This window comes from Colletotrichum aenigma, assembly GCF_013390185.1.
Source record: "Colletotrichum aenigma strain Cg56 chromosome Unknown KSG_Cg56_contig10, whole genome shotgun sequence".
Taxonomy (NCBI): Eukaryota; Fungi; Ascomycota; class Sordariomycetes; order Glomerellales; family Glomerellaceae; genus Colletotrichum; species Colletotrichum aenigma.
This window is the reverse complement of record NW_023500916.1, coordinates 1,332,202-1,350,341: the sequence shown is the minus strand read 5'-3', so window position 1 is coordinate 1,350,341 and position 18,140 is coordinate 1,332,202. Positions and strand designations below refer to the sequence as shown.

General features: G+C 52.9%; 8 protein-coding genes across 8 annotated transcripts; 4 read left to right on the top strand and 4 right to left on the bottom strand.

Moving 5' to 3' along the window:
- Positions 1-33: 33 nt before the first annotated feature.
- On the bottom strand, positions 34-1,928 carry CGCA056_v014241 (putative permease; the record flags this gene model as incomplete). The annotated part of the gene is made up of 5 exons (XM_037329483.1): positions 34-936; positions 989-1,090; positions 1,144-1,341; positions 1,392-1,621; positions 1,682-1,928. The coding sequence occupies 5 exons, from the start codon at positions 1,926-1,928 to the stop codon at positions 34-36; spliced, it is 1,680 nt and encodes a 559-aa protein (XP_037171994.1).
- Positions 1,929-4,116: 2,188 nt separating this feature from the next.
- CGCA056_v014240 (uncharacterized protein) lies at positions 4,117-4,842 on the top strand (the record flags this gene model as incomplete). The annotated part of the gene is made up of 2 exons (XM_037329482.1): positions 4,117-4,426; positions 4,532-4,842. 2 exons carry the CDS (start codon positions 4,117-4,119, stop codon positions 4,840-4,842), a joined length of 621 nt encoding a protein of 206 aa, XP_037171993.1.
- A 597-nt stretch (positions 4,843-5,439) lies between these two features.
- bioH (Pimeloyl-[acyl-carrier protein] methyl ester esterase) lies at positions 5,440-6,306 on the bottom strand (the record flags this gene model as incomplete). Its single annotated transcript, XM_037329481.1, has 1 exon — positions 5,440-6,306. One exon carries the CDS (start codon positions 6,304-6,306, stop codon positions 5,440-5,442), a length of 867 nt encoding a protein of 288 aa, XP_037172498.1.
- Positions 6,307-6,749: 443 nt separating this feature from the next.
- On the top strand, positions 6,750-8,141 carry CGCA056_v014238 (putative dioxygenase; the record flags this gene model as incomplete). The annotated part of the gene is made up of 4 exons (XM_037329480.1): positions 6,750-7,036; positions 7,089-7,859; positions 7,911-8,010; positions 8,064-8,141. 4 exons carry the CDS (start codon positions 6,750-6,752, stop codon positions 8,139-8,141), a joined length of 1,236 nt encoding a protein of 411 aa, XP_037172499.1.
- A 540-nt stretch (positions 8,142-8,681) lies between these two features.
- Positions 8,682-9,769, top strand: hxnY-1 (2-oxoglutarate-Fe(II) type oxidoreductase hxnY; the record flags this gene model as incomplete). The annotated part of the gene is made up of 2 exons (XM_037329479.1): positions 8,682-8,723; positions 8,774-9,769. The coding sequence occupies 2 exons, from the start codon at positions 8,682-8,684 to the stop codon at positions 9,767-9,769; spliced, it is 1,038 nt and encodes a 345-aa protein (XP_037172505.1).
- Positions 9,770-10,619: 850 nt separating this feature from the next.
- Positions 10,620-11,915, top strand: CGCA056_v014236 (putative dioxygenase; the record flags this gene model as incomplete). Its single annotated transcript, XM_037329478.1, has 3 exons — positions 10,620-10,740; positions 10,794-10,975; positions 11,031-11,915. 3 exons carry the CDS (start codon positions 10,620-10,622, stop codon positions 11,913-11,915), a joined length of 1,188 nt encoding a protein of 395 aa, XP_037172506.1.
- Positions 11,916-12,176: 261 nt separating this feature from the next.
- Positions 12,177-13,409, bottom strand: CGCA056_v014235 (uncharacterized protein; the record flags this gene model as incomplete). Its single annotated transcript, XM_037329477.1, has 1 exon — positions 12,177-13,409. The coding sequence occupies one exon, from the start codon at positions 13,407-13,409 to the stop codon at positions 12,177-12,179; it is 1,233 nt and encodes a 410-aa protein (XP_037172503.1).
- Positions 13,410-14,596: 1,187 nt separating this feature from the next.
- Positions 14,597-16,609, bottom strand: CGCA056_v014234 (putative aspartokinase; the record flags this gene model as incomplete). The annotated part of the gene is made up of 3 exons (XM_037329476.1): positions 14,597-14,927; positions 15,038-15,189; positions 15,248-16,609. 3 exons carry the CDS (start codon positions 16,607-16,609, stop codon positions 14,597-14,599), a joined length of 1,845 nt encoding a protein of 614 aa, XP_037172504.1.
- Between the last annotated feature and the right edge of the window lie 1,531 nt (positions 16,610-18,140).

Sequence of the window (18,140 nt, the reverse complement as noted above, 5' to 3'; positions counted from 1 at the left end):
TGTGAACACTATCATACCAAATCACTCTCCAACCTAAATGTTCTTAGTTGTACTATCCACTTCCGTTCCCAACTTCTCTTTGCCTTCTGCAGTTTGGCTCTCTGAATCTGCTTCAAGGCCATGGACTATATCACCAAACCCAGTCACAACGTAGGAGAGAAGTGTAGGCTTGTGAGGAAAGAAAAGGTTGGAGAAGTAATAAATGAAAATAGACAAGAAGAACCCATAAAGCCAATTGAAACTGAATAAGTTCGCCAAACCTTGATCAATATGAACAGATGTTGGCGACACCTTTGCGGCCAGCCCAGGCATGACTGGGATGATCACCAGAACCATCGTCAGGGCAGCCCTCCAGTTAGTGCCGTATTTTCCGTAACTGTATATGCCATTTGGATTGTAGAGAGCAGGAACATCGTACTTCTTCCGCTTGATGAGCCAGTAGTCCGTGAACAGGATACCCGCCATTGGAGCCATGAAGATGGCATAGGCACTCATGAAGTTGAGAAACGCCTTGCCAGAGGCAACGATAATCCATGGGCAAAGGGCCCAGCCGCCAATGAAAGCGACGAATACTGTACCGCGACGGATGTTGAACCACTTCGGTGCTACCGTTGTAATATCGTTGGCGAAGGAGACGGCATTTGCGCTGATATTGACGCTGATCTGCGCAAGGAGCCAAATGGAGGCACAAATGAAGCCTGCAGCTCTACCACCGGCAGTGTTTTGCCACGTGCTGATGATCTCGAGCGGCGTCCAGTACGTTACTCCCCATATTTCTTGGGCGGCAGAGGCGGAGATAACACCGAAGAGAGCGACAATTGTCTTGAAGAATGGTATAACAGGCAGCTGCCACACCTGGGAACGTCTTTCTTTGCTGAAGCGAGAAAAGTCCGCAATGTTTACAGCGAGAGTGCTGTAACCACCGGTAACGCTTGTCTGCATCGAGGTAAGTACCCATGAGCCCAAACGATGATCAAGGTTTGCTTACAAGATTAGACAGCCACAGCCATGCACGCTCTGCACCATGAACTTGACTGGGCTTGTTGAAGAAGTCACCCCCACCACCAGCACGAAGTGAAATCCATATGACCTGGAAGAATTTTGTCAGAACCTCACCATGAAAACTAATTTATGAACACTCACCATTGCGAGGGCCATTGGCGGCGTAAGAACCGTCTTCACCCAAAACATCTTCTGCAGCTTATGCGTCGGAATCAGAAGCAGAGGGAATTGGATTAGCCAGTAGATCAGGTATGATATCATTCCCACTGTGGTGAGACCGGCTGAAGCAGGTAGGTGATTGGGGATGTCCTTGAAACTAGGCCAGATGGCAGCGATTACCTAGCAGCACTGTCAGACAAGAACCGCCAACATCTCTCGGCCATACCCACAGAGGTCACGCATGTCGCACCGCCAGCTGTCTGCACGCCAAACCAGAACATAGCTAATATGCCACGGCTTACAACGGCAAAGTAGCTAAACCAATAGCCAAAGCTAGCCCGAGAAGCAATTGGGAATGGAATATGCAGATCAGACCCGATTGCCCCGTTCAGGACTGTTGGAATGGCATTGCAGATGCCGGCAACCAAGACAATCAGGATGGCATCGGTAGCAGAAAGGCCTTTAACGGAACATTAGCCTGGCGTTGGAAATTGTGAAGAAAACAACATCGCCATCATACCAGTTGTAACAATAGCCGCGCCAGTGTTCCAGGTCGAGATAGTCACAAGATCCGAGAACCAGTACGTGATGAAGGCCCCTTTGCCCCACGTTCGCCTTTCCGGAGGCACGGGGTCCATGTCCGCGTTCGTCCATACCTCAGGAGGCGCGATGCTGCTCTCCTGCTTTGAAAGTTTCCAGCTTGTGGGATCGGCAAGCCGAAGCTTGATCTTTTCTTTGGCAGCTTGGCCACGTTCTCGGTAAGTCATGTTTTCCGTCGTGACCATCTTACTCAAGAAGCTGACAAGCCCACGAACATTAGTAGCTCTTGTAAGACAGGAAGGTAAACAATTCTGCTCAGAGATGAATGACAGTCGAAGACGTGCTGGTCAGGCGTGAATACGCCATGCTCATGAGCCTGCAGGTAATATTTCAAGCAAGAAGCTCAACTTGCATGCTGTACACGATTGCAACCAATCGCGAATCCTTGTAGATAGACTTGATCTGAATTGGTAGTGGGTGGAGATAAGGACGATTTGAATGCAGACCTCGGCCGGGGGTGCTATCGACGACTCCATCTTTGACGATCCCCGGCCATCGGCTAGCGGGGCCGTCACACCCTGGAGCTAGCCAGAACCAATGACGGACTTTGAGATCCTAATCTCTGATGCCGTTGGTTCATCTCCCAAAGATAACGCAGGAAGCAATCGGAGCAAAGGCACTCGGCAAAGGGAATTGCCAGTGTTGATCCGTGAAACTTGGATTTGTTCTACTTGCCCGTATCTTGTCCCCGAGGACTTCTTTTCGGCAACTTTTGCCATTCCACCTAATATGTCAGCATCCGCTTCGTTGGCATCGAACAGTCGCAACAGACTGGCCTGCGCGTCCTGTACACGGAGGAAGGTGAAATGCAGCAAGACTGTACCATGTAGCAACTGTGTCCGAAGGTAGAGTAGCCTACGGGGAAGGCACCGAATGTCTCGGTCGTTGTTCTGGAAGACTTTTCTGAGCGGGATGCTAACTTGCGGAATCCATACTCTTAGAGGCGAACAGGATGCATGCGTTCTCGGATCAACCGAGACGGACTCGTCCACAGTAGTAGATTTACGAGCCTCCCCTCAACATCGATCACCGTCGGACGCCGCTCGACAACTCCATGTTCTCCACCGCAGGATAGCCGAACTTGAAGCCGAAGTGCAGAAAGCTACCTCCGGCACAGCATTGCAGCACAATCCTCTACCTGCAGAAGACGAGGAAACTTCTCATGAAGTGCTGCACCTTGATCCCACTTTGAATCCGCCCGAGTCCATAACACATCGGACGGATGTTCAGAATAACCGACTTGACAGCAACGATGCCGTTATGAAAGACGCGGCATCTATTCTGGAGTTTCTAGCTTGGGGGCGACATAAGGATCCCGAATATCATTCCACTGTCTCGCCGGAGGCTACGTTGACTGCCGGAACGGCTTCAGGCGATGTCTGGGACAAAGGTTCTCACGTCATAGAGTCTGCGACCAATCCTTTTGGAGATTGCTCTCAACTTTCCGTCATTCAGCTACTGCTCCCAAGTCCGCAACAGGTCTGGCAGCTGGTTCAATACCACGAAGAGTGCCTACTTTGGTATCATGGCTCATTCTTCGCACCGAGTTTCCGCGACCAGCTGGAAGCCTTCTATGCTGATTACGGCGGCATGATTGACAGACCCGGCGTCAATCTGCAATGGGTTGCTCTTCTTTTTTCCATCATGACGGGAAGTCTGGTCTGCTCTCCACCGGCTACCCTGCGATCCTGGGGCTTCCGCGATCCGGAATGGAGAATTCTGTCCAAACGCTGGTTTGGGGCGGTCTTGACGTGCTTGAACCGAGCTGACTATACAGCCAATCTGAGCATCTTGTCCTGTCAAGCTATTGCAACAAACACCATATCCGCGCATCTTCTGGGATTCAGTAGTTCTCAAAGCATTCAGCTTGCAGCAGCTGTTCGCATAGCCCAGTCACTTGGTCTTCACCGTCTAGGCAGTGAGACAACGCGGAATATAGTGGATAGAGAGATTGGCAGACGGGTTTGGTGTCAGCTTTGCAGCCAAGACTGGTTTGGGATACCGTTCTCCGAAAGTTATTTAATCAACCCACTGTACTCGACTTCAGAGCCGCCATTGAACTGCCATGATCAAGATTTGCTGCCACTACCAGTGGGCACACCAACCATCACGAGCTATTGCCGGTTTCTTCGCGAGGTCGCCTCTATTATTCCTCAGCTTCAAGATGATTTGATGGTTCGAAACACTGCTTATACTCGGTATGAGCAGGTTCTGGCTTGGGATGCTCGCCTTCGTACTCTTGTGACCACGGAGAGACCGATGTTCCTTTCGCATGTTCCCATCGACCCGCAGTGGCCCTGTTGGATTCCTTGGGCTCGCCGTGCTCTAGCAATCAGCTCCGGGCATAAGATCATAATGATCCACCGATCATTTCTCTCTGACAGTTTCACTAATCCCGCTTTCGCATTTACCCGTCGGACGTGTCTTGCAGCATCAAAGACCATCATCAAAGAGTACAAGTGTGTTGTAGATGAGGATGGACCAATGCTCTGGATACACCAAGCATTCTCGGTCGCCGCGTCAGTCATACTTCTGCTGGACGTTCTTCACAGAGACCCCAGCGACAGGGAATCAACTGAGCACAAGCAGCTTGCTGAGAGCGTCATTGCGATACTACATAATCACCGAAATAGCATGATTGCCGTAAGGGGTATCAAGCTGCTAGGTGCGTTGTTGGCGGAAGTTTCCAAAGTTGCTTCAACGAGTGGAGCCCCAAATCAAGGGCGAAAGCGTAGGAGACATGATGACACTTTCGTCTCATCCAATGCAGACAGCCCCCGAAACAGCAGGTCAGGATATAAGTTCGACCTTCCAGGATTCGTCAAGACGTTCTCCGTGGGCACGGCGAGCAGTCAGTCGGCTGGTTCATCTCGTTCTGTCGGTCAACAGCAATCACAAATGGATGTACAGGTGGAGGATCCTCAAGAGAGCGATGATGTGGGTGAACCTGGCGGGGAAGACGCTGGCCACATCATCGAACCCTTTCTCGGTTACTCATTTAATACTGTGGGACTAGACGGCGCCAACAGTTTCGAGAACCTCTTGTACCTTGTGAATCACGACTGCTTTTCTGTGCCTTGAGACTCTATCGTTGTATTGGTAGCTCATCGAATTCCCCCTTCGCAATGGTAGCTAGACTTAATTTAGAGACTGCCTATTTTTCCTGCGTCTCCAACTATTCTCTACATAATTATTATCATAGTTGCTATCTATGTTATCTTCGTTATCGTCGTCGGCGTCGTCGTCCTCAATTTGTTGTCGTTGTTACCTCCGTTTTTTAATCCCGTCTGCTGTCGTCCTCGATCGGACTAAGTCAGTACATAGCAAATACAGTCGCGCAAAACTAAAAGAGATAGGCCATTCTCAAGCGAAGTATCGCACATGCTGTATACTCCCTATGCTACTAACTTCTTTCATCTTTTCTATTGAATTCCGATGATTATCATTAGTATTATCCTTTTCACCCTCGTTGTCTCTATCCGCCCGTGTAGAGAAGGCTTTCGACAGGCGTCTACAGAACGCCAGCCGACCAACTGTTTCACTTTGCGATGTCGAAAGCTTGACCTGTGATTGGCAATTTGTATGTTCCCTTTGCAGGGCGCAACCGCTCTCAGGCGAAACCACCAGAACGAAGTTCATTTGGGTCGAATCTTAGTTCACTTCTCTCACAAGTTTTATCTAGATCACCACCTTCCCAAGAAGCTCTGTGACAGCTTGCTCTACAACTTTCAAATCCTCGATTATAGGCTGGTGTCCACTCTTCACAACTTCAACCCAGCTTTCTCCACCCAACAGCTTGCTAAGCTCCCGAGATCGTTCGACGGGACTAATCATGTCCTTGTCTCCGGCAATAAATGCTGCAGGACATTTGATAGCCGAATAGTTAGGGTCCGCATGCTCCAAGTCCGCAAGCGCCTCGCATGTCTGAGCATATCCCTCCGGATCCGATGTAGCAACCATTTTACGAATGGCCTCTCGCGCCACAGGATCGGCCGAGCGGTCGGGTGTGTCCTCGTAGAAGTTCGACTTGGTGGCCATTTCCGCTCCGAAGAGTATTCCTTTCTCCCTCACGTTTGCAGCGAGGTCAAGCATGCGTTGGCGGGCTGCAGGGATATGTCCAATGGCTCGGCCGGGACCGAGGAGGATGAGGCCGGCAACGTTGTCGGGATGCTGGGCTGCGTAGTGCAGCGCGACGATGGCGCCGAGGGAGTGGCCAATGATGATAGTTTTGCTCGTTTTGCCTTGTTTTTGAGAAGATTCTTGGAGAGATGTGAGGAGATCGTGTAAGTCGGCGACATGGCCCGCGATTGTGAGCTTTTTCGTTTGATCAGCCAGCGGTGTCTTGCCGAAACCTTGAAAGTCAACCAAGGCAATTTGGTAGGAACTGGGTAAAACTGGCAAGAGTCTTTCAAAAGCTTCAGTCGAGCCTCCCAGACCGTGAAGGCAGACCAGGGGCGGTCCAGAGGGGTCGCCGGTGAGGAGGTAGTGAGTCTTGGTCCCGGAGGAGGTGGTGATGTAGCAAGAAGATGGCGCTGAATTCGTCATTGTGAAGGCTACAATTCTTGCAAAGATCTCTGTTTGTGTCTCATTTCAGACGTCTCTGTTTGACATAAGTCGCGTTTGCAAACAAAACAGCTTACATTGCGATCCTCTTGTCGAGGTTTCGTCTTCCCGCAGAACAATCATCCCGACAACACCCCTGTCACTTCGGCCGAGGAAGTTCAAGCCCCACCTCTGGGTTCGGCCGGGCTCAGACTGTCTAATTTTGACTGATCGATAAGATTGACGTCCGATTCTGATAGAGCCACACCGGTATGCAAGGTTCTCTTGCTAGGTTGGCCACATTTTGGGTCGGTGAAATTGAGAACACCATCAATCTGATACAAGAAGCGGCAGTTAAGAAAAAATCGGTTAGCTTTTAGAATTCGACCCTAAACTCTTTCAACTCAATAGATGAGAACCAGTCATCGTTCCTATCAGAATTCATCATGGTCATCACGTCTGTTGTCACCGAAGAGGCAACCTGCCTAGAGCCTCAGAAAATCCACTTCACTCTCCCACATGCTCAAGCTACAAGCGGCCGCGTAGTCCCCATAGCGCATGCGAAATCCAGCAAAGTCGACTTTGGCGCCGAGATTTATGGCATTGATCTCAACAACTTCACTGATGCGGACTTCGAGCTCATTTCAGATGCGCTGCACAAGTACAAGCTTCTTGTCTTCAAGGAGCAGCCAGAGATGCTGAAGCCGCAGCAGCAGTACAAGTTGACTTCAAAGTGTGTGAACCACTACATCAATTCCTTTTCGGGCTGCTAACACAAGCCTCAGTTTTGACCCTGATGAGAAGACTGGAGGTTTTGCGCACGGCAAAGATCCCTTTCTCGTCCACCACAACGGCGTTGACTTCTTCGGCATCCCGAAACGCCCCGCGATTCCTGACCAACCTCAAGTCCATATCCTTGGACGCGGGCCGTTGCCAGACAATCACTACGGCTTTCCTCCTGGCTTTGAGGTCCAGGGGATAGACCATGAAGAGTTTCACCTTCCGCCGCATATCCCTGCAGATGAACGTGAAGCTGGCGCCTCTCGATTCTATCAGTGGCATTTTGATGGGGCTCTCTATGCGATTCCCCCGCCTCGAGTAGGCTGCCTACTAGCGGTCCGGACGCCTAAAGGCCCGGATGTCACTGTTCGGTGGGAGGATGGCAGCGGGACCGAAATGAAAATGGCTCCCGGCGCTACGGCCATGGTGGCTGGCAGCAGAGCCCTGGCTCTTCTCGACGCGGAGACTCGCAAGGTTGTCATGAATAGTCGAATCGAGTACGCCCCTCATGCATTCGTATGGATGTCAGGAGCTCACAGCACACGTCTCGGGCACCTGATCGAGACGGAGGGCCTTGAGAAGCCGCTGGGCCAGCTCCCGAAGTGGAACAAGGAGAAGGTTTGTATTTACCCGATGGTTTGGACAAACCCCAAAACGGGCGAGAAGTCGCTCCAGGTCCATGGGCAGGGTGCCTTCAAGTTGTACTTGAAAGATAGTCCCGATGGCAAGGAGACGATTGTGGATGATTTGAGAGAGGTCAGGGAATTTATGGACAAGTGAGTCTGCCAGCGACTCCAAGAAACCTGAGCACAACTGACTATGCACAGGATCATGAAGCCAGCTCTTCAACCGGAGAACATCTACGCTCACCCACACCAGGAGCAAGACGTTATTCTATGGTATAATAGAGCACTCTGGCATAGTATTGTAAGTGCTTTGAGTGATTCAAAACCAAAAACTGAGGAACTGACGTATTTCAGACCGAATTTCCCAAGTCTTACGGTCCTCGTGTGATGCATCAGTGTAATGTGGCGGCGAGCGACCACCCCGCCGCCTGAGAGGATTCTGAAAATGCAATGTGATTTTACGGAGGAAATATCGTTGTAGTTTTAGCAGTAGACCGGAATGAATTAAATGTTTCCCCCTGCCCTCATCTAGAATCTATCTTTACAAATGACCGCAAGCCCCCAACATTGTGTTTTTGACCCAGGCGGCAACGCAGGCTGTGGTATTCGATCATAGCAGGGAACGAGTTTTGCGCGCTACCAAAATCTCACGCCTCCACAAAGGAGCAATTCGTTCTTCAATTTATGCCGTATTACGTGTTCTGTAAGCGCTCCCGGCCAGCTCGGCCGAAAACATCAGTGTGTGATAAGATCGGGAACTGAGATTGGAGAGGGGTAAACCTTATCGGACGTCACCGAAGCTGACGGCAAAGCGTGATACCTGAACGCAACATCTACATAATTGACAGTCTTGAGGCGGCGGGCGCTGCACGCAGCTGTTTAAGTCACATTCTCGGGCAATTCGAATCGTCGGACTGGATTTATTGCTTTAATCCATTGGACACGCACACCGTCGATTCACGAGTTCTTGTCATGGAGAAGCAAACCAGGTACGTCGATCGCGAGATCTCAAAAGTAAGTCCAGACGCCCCGGCTTTTGAGAACGTATCAATGACATCCATCAGATTTCCCTACACGATTTCGACAGCCGCGTCGACGAAATCACAACTCAGCTGTGCTCGGCAGCCGAAAATGTCGGTTTCTTCGCCATCAAGGACCACGGCTTGACCAACTCCGACATCCAGGACATGCTGTCCACCGCGGAGTCGTTCTTCCACCTCCCGGATGAGACCAAGGCCACGGTGCCCTGGAACCCACAAAATGTCGGGTGGGAGAAGTTGTCGCAAGTCCGGCCCTCCACGGGCGCGGCAGACCAGAAGGAGTCGTACCAAATCCAGTTTGGCGAGAACATGAAAGGCCTTTGGCTTGACGACAGCACTCTCCCCGGATTCCAAGCCAAGACTCTGGAGTTCATGCACAGGGTGCAAGATATTTCGGAGAAGCTCATGATCTGCCTCGCTCGTGGACTGGGGTTTGAGGACAAGTACTTCATCAACTGGCACGACATCGCGCGACCGAAGTCGCAATCAACGCTGCGTATGCTCCATTACTTCGAGACGCCAAATTTGAACGACGGCAAGGTGTATCACCGGGCTGGCGCCCATGCAGATTGGGGCTTCCTCACTCTCCTCTTCCAGAAACCGGGCTACTCCGGTCTCGAAATCTGCCCCGGCCGCGAGGCCGTCACGGAACACGCTCTCGGCGACGAATGGACCAAGGTCGATCTCGAGCCCGGGGTCATCGTGTGCAACATTGGAGATCTGCTCATGAGCTGGAGCGACGACCGCTTCAAGAGCACGTACCACCGTGTCAAGGCACCTTGTGAGGAGGGAGACTTTTACGGCGAGAGGTTTAGCATTGCGTTCTTCAACCAGCCTTGCAAAGATGCGATCATTCAGGGTCCGAAGGGGAAGTATCCTGTGGTCACGGGGGAGGAGTTCAATCGGAACGCGATGAATCGGATGTATAAGGCGGCACAGGAGAAGTTGGCAGCGATGAAGCAGGCGGAGGAACAGGGACAGGGGTTGCCCGGCGCAAGGCCTCTTGAAGCAGCAGCGTGACCGATATCCTTGTGTTGAAGCCTCGTGTTAATTTTACTTATCAGTCGAATTGAAAAACAAGCCCCTTGACCACGCCACGAAATTGAGTCCATAGTGAAGCTTGCGGGTTTGCAACTAACCGAGGTCGAAGTGTCACACATGGAGATCGAGCCGAAATCTAAGTCCTCGGATTCATTGCATATGGCGTCCGATAAGTTGATGACTTCTTCTATAGTGACGAACAGTTTATGTTAGGTACACTGAGAATTGGGAAACTCCCAACCTGAAAAGCTGTCCACCTGCATTTTGGTATTGCGATGACATCTCTGGTGGGCCCTAGCCAATGTCTTTTGTCTTCGAAGTTATCATCTCTGCAGTCTTCTCCCTCGACTGTTCCCAGCATTGTGGTCGTGACTGAACAAAGCCTGGATCTAGTTGCTTGCCGGGAATAACATGGACCTTCTCCAAAACGATGCAACCTCAGTTGTCGCAGCGTTACCCCGCATGGATCACCAACCTCGGCCGAAGTGGCAAGGGTTTGCAGTCAGACGGTACGATAAGCCTCGGCCGAGCTTATCAAACTACTACAGATTTTCTGTCATTGGACGATAGCATTTGTAGACTGAGTGTAAGTCGAGAGGTCAGACGTGCAGCCGTGCACTGGGAGTTTGGGCATGGTAGATACTCTCGGAACGGGATAATGATACCGCTTTTCTGGCTTTCATGGTATGCCTCAGATATATCAGATGAGGCCCTGCTCAGACTGTTTGCAAGACTGTGAGTATCTAATTGGGAAGCATAAATCCGTGATTAAGCACTATCTCACCAGCTTTTCTGAATCACTTGTCATTACTCTGCGAAGCGTGAAAAGATGTCTCCAGGAATACTTACTGCGAGTCCCACCTTCACTCTCGCGGAGATGGAGAAGGCGCCGAAGGACAAACACAATTTCGGAGCCGTCGTCACCGGACTCGATTTGGATGACATCAGTGGTAAGTGTCAAATTCCTCGTCTCCAATAACAGATTCCTAACATCATCCGCAAGATGCCGATGTCAAAGCCCTGCACGATGCCATCTGGACACACAAAGTCCTCGTCGTCAAAGGGCAGAACCACATCCACCCCATCAAGCAGTGGGAACTCGTCACCAGACTCGACCCCGACGCGCCGCTCGTCCACGGCCACGGCGACATGAAGACCTTCAACGAAAAAGGCGGCCTCCTCTCCGTACGTCCCCCACCTCTTACCCCTGATTCTCAATTCCCCTTAACTCCTATCCCAGAGAGGCCGCGAAGTCCTCGCCATCCCCGGCGCAGAAAACGTCCGCGTAATTGGCAAAGGCTTCCAGGGCGAAAACCACTACGGCCTCCTCAACAAGACCCTCACCCGCACGCCCTCGCACGACTTCCACGCCCTGCCCCTCTCAGAAGCAGATTTCGAGGCGGGCCACACGCGCTTCCAGCGCTGGCACATCGACGCAGCGCTCTACGACCGCGAGCCCGCGTGGTTCACGACGCTACGGTGCATCACGCGCCCGACGGGGCCCGAGGTCACGGTCCACTGGGACGACGGCAGCGGGCGCAGGATGACCGTCGAGCCGGGGCTGACGGCCTTCTTTAGCAATGTGCAGATGTACGAGCTGATGAGCGACGAGGAGAAGAGGGTCGCGGATCACTCGTGGGTGGAGTATGCGCCGCACCCGTACCAGTGGATGGGGAACTGCAAGGGCCATGCGAATGGGCTGGGGCTGGTGAGTCAGGGGAAGGAGATGAGGGTCGAGGAGCTGGGGGAGTGGGATGACAAGGCTGTGAAGCGGTATCCTATGGTGTGGGTGAACCCCGTCACTGGGGAGAAGGCGTTCATGGTGCATGGAATTTGCGTGCGGCGAATGTTCTTGCGGTCGAGTGTCGATGAGGAGCCGACTGTGATGGATGATGTAGTGAAGATCCGAGAATGGCTGCAGGTGGTTCAGGAACGGGTGCTGAAGCCGGAGTACATCTTGCTGCCCAAGGCCGAAGAGGGAGACATCATCATGTGGGCCAACTTTCAGATGTTCCACACTGCGATAGACTATCACTCGAAGCTGGGACCGAGGACGATGCATCAGGCCAATGTCGGAGCAAGCGTCGGACCTGTCGGACCGGTGCCCATTCCCGCAGCTAGCTGAACGAATATCGAAGGAAATTTCTGTTATGCGCATAGTTGAAATTTTGTTTCAATTCAGAATCGTCTCGTGATACCCTTCCTCGGGTCACTAATTCCTGTAAAGACTGTAAGATGTCTTCTTTCTCCTGACTTTTCATGTGCTGTAGAGACTGTATCTTTCCTCCCTTCTCCTGACTTTTCGTTCGCTGTAAAGACTGGACCCTTTTGCTCTTCTTCTCACTTTTCACGCTGTAAAGACCGTACTCGATGACCAGCATCAAACTCAATAACCCCCAATAGGCGAAATATCCAACCCCTCCCCCTCCCCAGCTGCACACTTGAACCCAGGCGCAATGGGCTGCGGCGCCGTCAACTCGCCCCCGGTACACGTCGCAAAGTGCGTCTCCTCCTCCAAACACGTAAGATATCCCTCCGTGCACGCCTCATCGTCATCATCATCCTCATCCGCCGGCGCGTCCGGCGCCCCCGACGCCACGGGGACCTGCGCCGTAATTGTAGCCGTGACAGTCACCGTCACCTCAACAGTAGAAACCGCAGGCACAGCGCACGACGGTGCCGGGCGCTCGGGGGCGGTGGTGCTCGCGACCGGCGGCGAGGTGACGGCGGGGGTATCGATCTTGGATGAAGGCGATGTCGGCTCGGCGGGGGGAGTGTCCATGTAAGACGTAGTCGGCTCGGGCTGCTCCTCCCCGGGCGCGGCGGAGGAAGCGGAAGCGGAAGCGGCAGGCGGCTCGACCGACCCGCCACCCCCGGAACCGGCGCCGGCCCGGGGGTTCCCATCACACGACTGCACGAACAAATTAGCCTCGCCCTCAGGATGATCAACAGACGTCCCCGCGTTGGGGTATTTGATAGGAACCTGCGCCGTCAGCGCCTCGTTAGTCGTGCACCCGCCCGAGACCTCACCCATATTCGCCATGAACAGCTCCGGAAACTGCGTCTGCCTCTTCGACACACCCCACCCCCCACGGGCATGCCCGCGCTTCTTCTTCGACGCCACGACCGTGATCGGCGCGCAGTTCATGTAATACTCGGGCTGTCCACCAACACGCGCCTGCCACGTCCACGCAAAGGTGTACTCCCCCGGCGCGATGCCCTGCGGAATGGAAAAGATGTACTCATCTTTATTGGGCCCCTCGAGGTTGCCCTTCTGGTTGCGCGCGGGGCAGCCGCCCTCGATGGAGTGGATGACCATCCACGTGGACTGCTTGGTCGGCTTGGTGTCGGTGGAGAGGGCGAACTGGCAGCTGCCGCCGCCGTGGACGGCCTGCCCGGCGAAGGTGGCGATCTGCGGCTCGCCGACGGCGTAGACGGTGCGTTCGCCGTCGACGATGTAGGAGGCGCCGGGGGGCACTTTGCAGGGGAAGTCGTCGCCAGTGGCGGAGATGGGGTTGGTGGGGCCGTCGGCGACGGATTTGAAGGGTTTCGGGTTCTCGAGGACGACGTGGGCGGATGTGAGGGAGAGGAGAAGGGAGGTGAGTAGGAGAGAAGACATGGTTAAGAAAGGACTGTGTGTGTTGTGTGTTCTATGTAGGAAGAGAGTGTAAGTGAATAGTTGGAGATATGTACGCGAAATCGAATTTGTTGAGACCAGCTGCAATGTGAAGGGAGTGTGATATGATGCAGAGTCAGTGGGAAGGAGGGTGGGTTCATAGGTATTTGTAGGTCGCGGGCAAGGTTGCTAAGGTGAATGGTGCTTGGGACGAAGACTATTCCCAGACAATGCCATTGTTGCTAGGAAGGACATTGCCACTGTCCTTTGACAATATCAACTCTCACATAAAGCCCAGAAAGAGCATTCCGTCAACCATTCGCTGTCTGCCTTTGATACAAGTTCACCTTGAAAACGCCTTTCTGCCAACTTTCATCAACATAAGAGTCAAACAAGCCTTTCGAGCATCTTCTCCAGATGAAAAAACACTCGATTGACACATCCAGCACCCTTGCAAGATATCCCAAGCCTACACTGCCGAAGTCCATTTGATGACCAGCGTTAGACCAGCCGGCTCCCTTCCCTTAGCAATAACCCCGCGAATCCGGGGAAATGCATCACACTCCGCGACAAGCTTGAGTGTGTGTAATCCTTGGCAAGGCCTTCGTCTGTCTAAATATCCCCGAACCCATCTTGAGACCCTGGGGCCTGAAAAGAGACGCAGTCGTACCGCAACTGCAAGGAGATCGACAGGAACAAAGACCAGTTGTCTGGTTAATGTATTGGTGTCGCCGTTGCTAGTACTTCCGCATGTTTCAGCCTCTTTAGTCAACTTTCTTTGTTCTCAGAACACTACCCATGAGAAAGTGGCTTTATGTCGGTGCCCCCATCCCGGTCAAGATGCACTATGAGCTGCCACGCCGTTCGAAACTGGTCTCGGGCAGAAAAGCTATGTTAAGCTCGCCAGTACCCTTGGTGGTGCTCCTGCATGTAGTTGAATCTCCTAGCCGTTGCTCGGCCAGTGGGGTGGGATAAGATTGCATACGATATGAAGATTGGTATAAATTGTATGAGTTGAGCCAAATGACCGAGTCGAGAACAAAAAAGCTACAGAAGCTCCGACCATATGCGGGACGACGCTGTCCCATGCTGTACTTCCAGTCTGAATGCTATGTAAAGACAATGATATATGGTATTATGCAGGTTCGACCAAAAACATCCTCCCGCGGCACACATCGGAAGGCATCACCTCACCTGCGCCCCGCCCCATTCTCCCTCCCCGACACCACCCTGACGTCTCTCCGCTTCTTTAACCACCGCCTGACAATGTACTCGTACGCAGCCTGTTCTCCCTCGCCCGGCGCGATGCGAAACGATCGCCCAGGCCGGCGCATCAGTACAGCCACGGACCTGGGAGGTGTAAGCGGTCGGTAGGACTCGGCAGTGGCATGTCTCGGACGAGGAGGCTCGGCCGCACCTTTGATGAAGTTGTTCTCCTGCTCCCAATGTGTGGGGATGCGGAGGACTTTGCCATGGATCACATTCATTGCCAGCACGGAGTCTTCGGCTCTGACGGCGAGTCTAGCATGTTCTGTTAGCCGGAGGACTTCGCGGAAGGCAAGAGGAAAGGGACGGGGATCTCTGGAGGCATGTAATTTGGTGCTGTGGTGCATCGCGCGGGGTTGACGTACGAAACGTTGATCTCGCTCGCCCCCTGGCTGACGAGAAAGATGTTGATCTTCGCTGCGGCCAAGGCAGACATGATTTCGGCCGATATTCCAACCATGTTTCTCATCTTGTGGCCGATGACGGTGACGATGGACATGTTCTCTGTGATAACGACCTGCAGGCAAGTAGTTAATTAGCAAAGAAGTCTTTGGATGAGTCGCGACCTTTCTTACCTTTCCAAACTTCTCAAGCTCAACCCTCAGCCTCTGATGTTGACAGGACCCTTCCTCCGAATGCTGGAATGCAAGGCTGACGTTGCGCTCGCTCGTTGCGACGAGATCAGTCTTGATTCCAGCCTCTTCTAGTCTATCAAATACACCAGACAAGAACCCTTGGGACTTCGTGTTCCTATTGCAAACGACGTTGACAAGCAGTATTGAGTCCTTGACGGTCACAGCTGTTGGTCGACGCCTCTCCTTCTGGTCACCGTGATATCCGTTGCCCAGCATGAAGTCGATCGAAGGAAGCGGGACCTTGACATCCACCTTTTCGTCTGTCGGTGTTGGGGGTGTAAGAGGTGGCGAAGGTGTTCGTGAGGGATAGATGATCGTTCCCGCGCCCGTGGGATTGAAGACATTCTTGAGTCTTAGGGGTATATTGGCGCATCTTATTTGGTCCATGGTCAGCGGATGTATAACCTCGCTACCGTAGTACGTCAGCTCCGTCGCCTCTTCTGCCGTGACTGTCGACAGTAGTCTCGCCGAAGGAACCTTCCTTGGGTCTGCTGTGAAGATGCCATCAACCTCCTTCCAGATCTGAAGCTCCGTCGCCTTGGTACCTACTGCACACATCGCAGCACATAGATCAGAGTAACCCCTTCCCACGTTCTTCAGCAGGGAGTCCGGCATGATGCCAAAGAAGCCAGTGACTATCGGCACATGGTCACCGCACTCTCGTATTCTCCTGGTAATCTCGTCGCCAAGAAGGTGGTAGAACCTAGGACCGAGATTGTCGAGCGCGGTCTTTTGCTCAAAGATGCTTCCGCCAAACACTGACTCGACGACGTCCTCGAGAATGACCGGCTCGGCCGGGACGCCTTTGCTGCTTAGGTATGCAGCAACAACTCTGCAAGCGAGCTTCTCTCCCAGTGCTATCACCCGGTCCCTCGCCCGAGGCGACAATTCCCCGATAATTTGAGCTGCGAGAAGGAAGCCTCTCAAGCTTTCGCACTCCTTTATGATGACATTCTTGGTGGTATCAAATATGTCGCTGCAAAGATCACTCCTCGTACCATTTGAGTTGACGAGGTGCTTCTCGAGTAGTCTGACATGGTTATCGCGGACGAGTTCAAGGGCCTTGTTGAGCTGGGCTTGGGCAGGCAGTCCGGCCTCGGCGTGGGAAATGCACTCGAGCAGGAGGCTCGTGGTGCCACTGGCCTTTGTGGAACCGGAGAGGGCCGAGCAGACGACCACCAGGTTATGGTCTTGCAGGTAGGATGGGATGATTTTGCTGCAGATCGACTCGAGAAGTTTTCCAAGACTGGTTCCGCCGTACTTCTGCACCAGCCATGGCCTGTTTTCTCTGCCGGTTGCCATGCTGGGCGGGGACTGGGGAGTGGTGATCTTGCTTGGGAGGGCGGGCAGCTGGATGAGGTAGTTTTCCGGTGGGCCTCCGCTCAAACTTGATGGCACGCAGTAACTTGGCCGGGAGAGCATATATCGTCGACTTTTCCCCGGGAAACTTATCAGTCGCAAACTTTCAACAAACGTCCACCACAGCCATGGTCAACAGCAAGACTCGTCGTCTGTTGTTGAAGGCGTCAAAGAAAGGCGTGCCTTCGGTCAATGTCCACGGCGGACGGCAGGCTCTGCATCTCCCGGCATTTCCATCGCACCCTTTGGCCGACTGACAGCTGTCATTGGCGATGGTCGTCTCCGAGTTGTGGAGTTGGTTGCCGGCGACTGCGCGCTGGCCGTGGGCCAAATCCCGGCTTCGGGATTTGAAGACGAAAGCCCCCATTCAGAACGGTCCGGGTCTCCCACTCGGCGAATGCGCAAAACAATAGATTTTCCACTTTCAACTATTTTGGAAAAGGGCTCCATCGAATCTGACGCAACATGAAAGTGTAGTGGGGATGACGGCGTGTGAAATCGGGGTTGGCCATGGTATCATGCGGCCGCCATGTCCAGTGCGGGAGCTTTGATTTGCTGGCGCAAACATCTCGCCCGTCAACGCTCATAGTCCGAAACTCTGCCAATCACAGCATGGTGCCCAATTTCCTTGTCTCCAATATTCTCGGTTCGTCCCGAGGATTGACAGGGGAACTTGCAGGTGTCTCCAAGGTTCTTCAGGCTGGGATTCCGAATCTACAGCACTGTTGCCAGGTGCAGAGACAGCTCGTTCCAGGCTCAGCGAAGCGATCAAGATAACACTGGGACATCTATCGTAATACGGTTGCATTCTCATGCACGGCCGTTGACAGGTGCAACACAGAGTGTCAATCGCCGTAAGCGAGATTCGGCTCAGTGCCGACGACATAGGTTGTCTTTTGGTGAAGATACCCTCCATGATGCGGAGGTTGGGCATCCGCCGGGCGCAAATCGAACGCAGCATTGGACCAGACTACCCGATTCCGCCTATGGGTCCTTCAGGAAAGAATGGCTTGTTTCAGTCGACACGCGAATTCTGCGGCGGCGGCGATGGCGTCCAATGCCCCCGATGTTTTATGCCGTCGGTCGTCGGACTTGTCGGGATTTGAACCGCGCCAACGATGCCTTTCTTCGGAATTTCGATTATACATACTTCCACTCTTGACAACGGCGATCGAATTAGGAATAGTGTGATAGATGCTATGTCTCTGAAAATTTTCCACAGAAATCAAGCAATGCGAGGCAGTATCCGCATGGACTCCCAAGCTATGTCATTCGCTGGTATTGCCTGTTTCTGCCCTGTGATGAAAGACCTAGGCAGCAATGACACCCGGTTTGATCATTTACCAATCGTCAACTTCCCCAGTCAAGCTCACTGCCAGTGGATCGAGACTCCCTTGTTTGAGACCGTCCTCTACCTGCCCCACTGCGGCGTACAAGTGCGGTAGCTCTGCCCTCAACTTAGTCTGGATCAAGT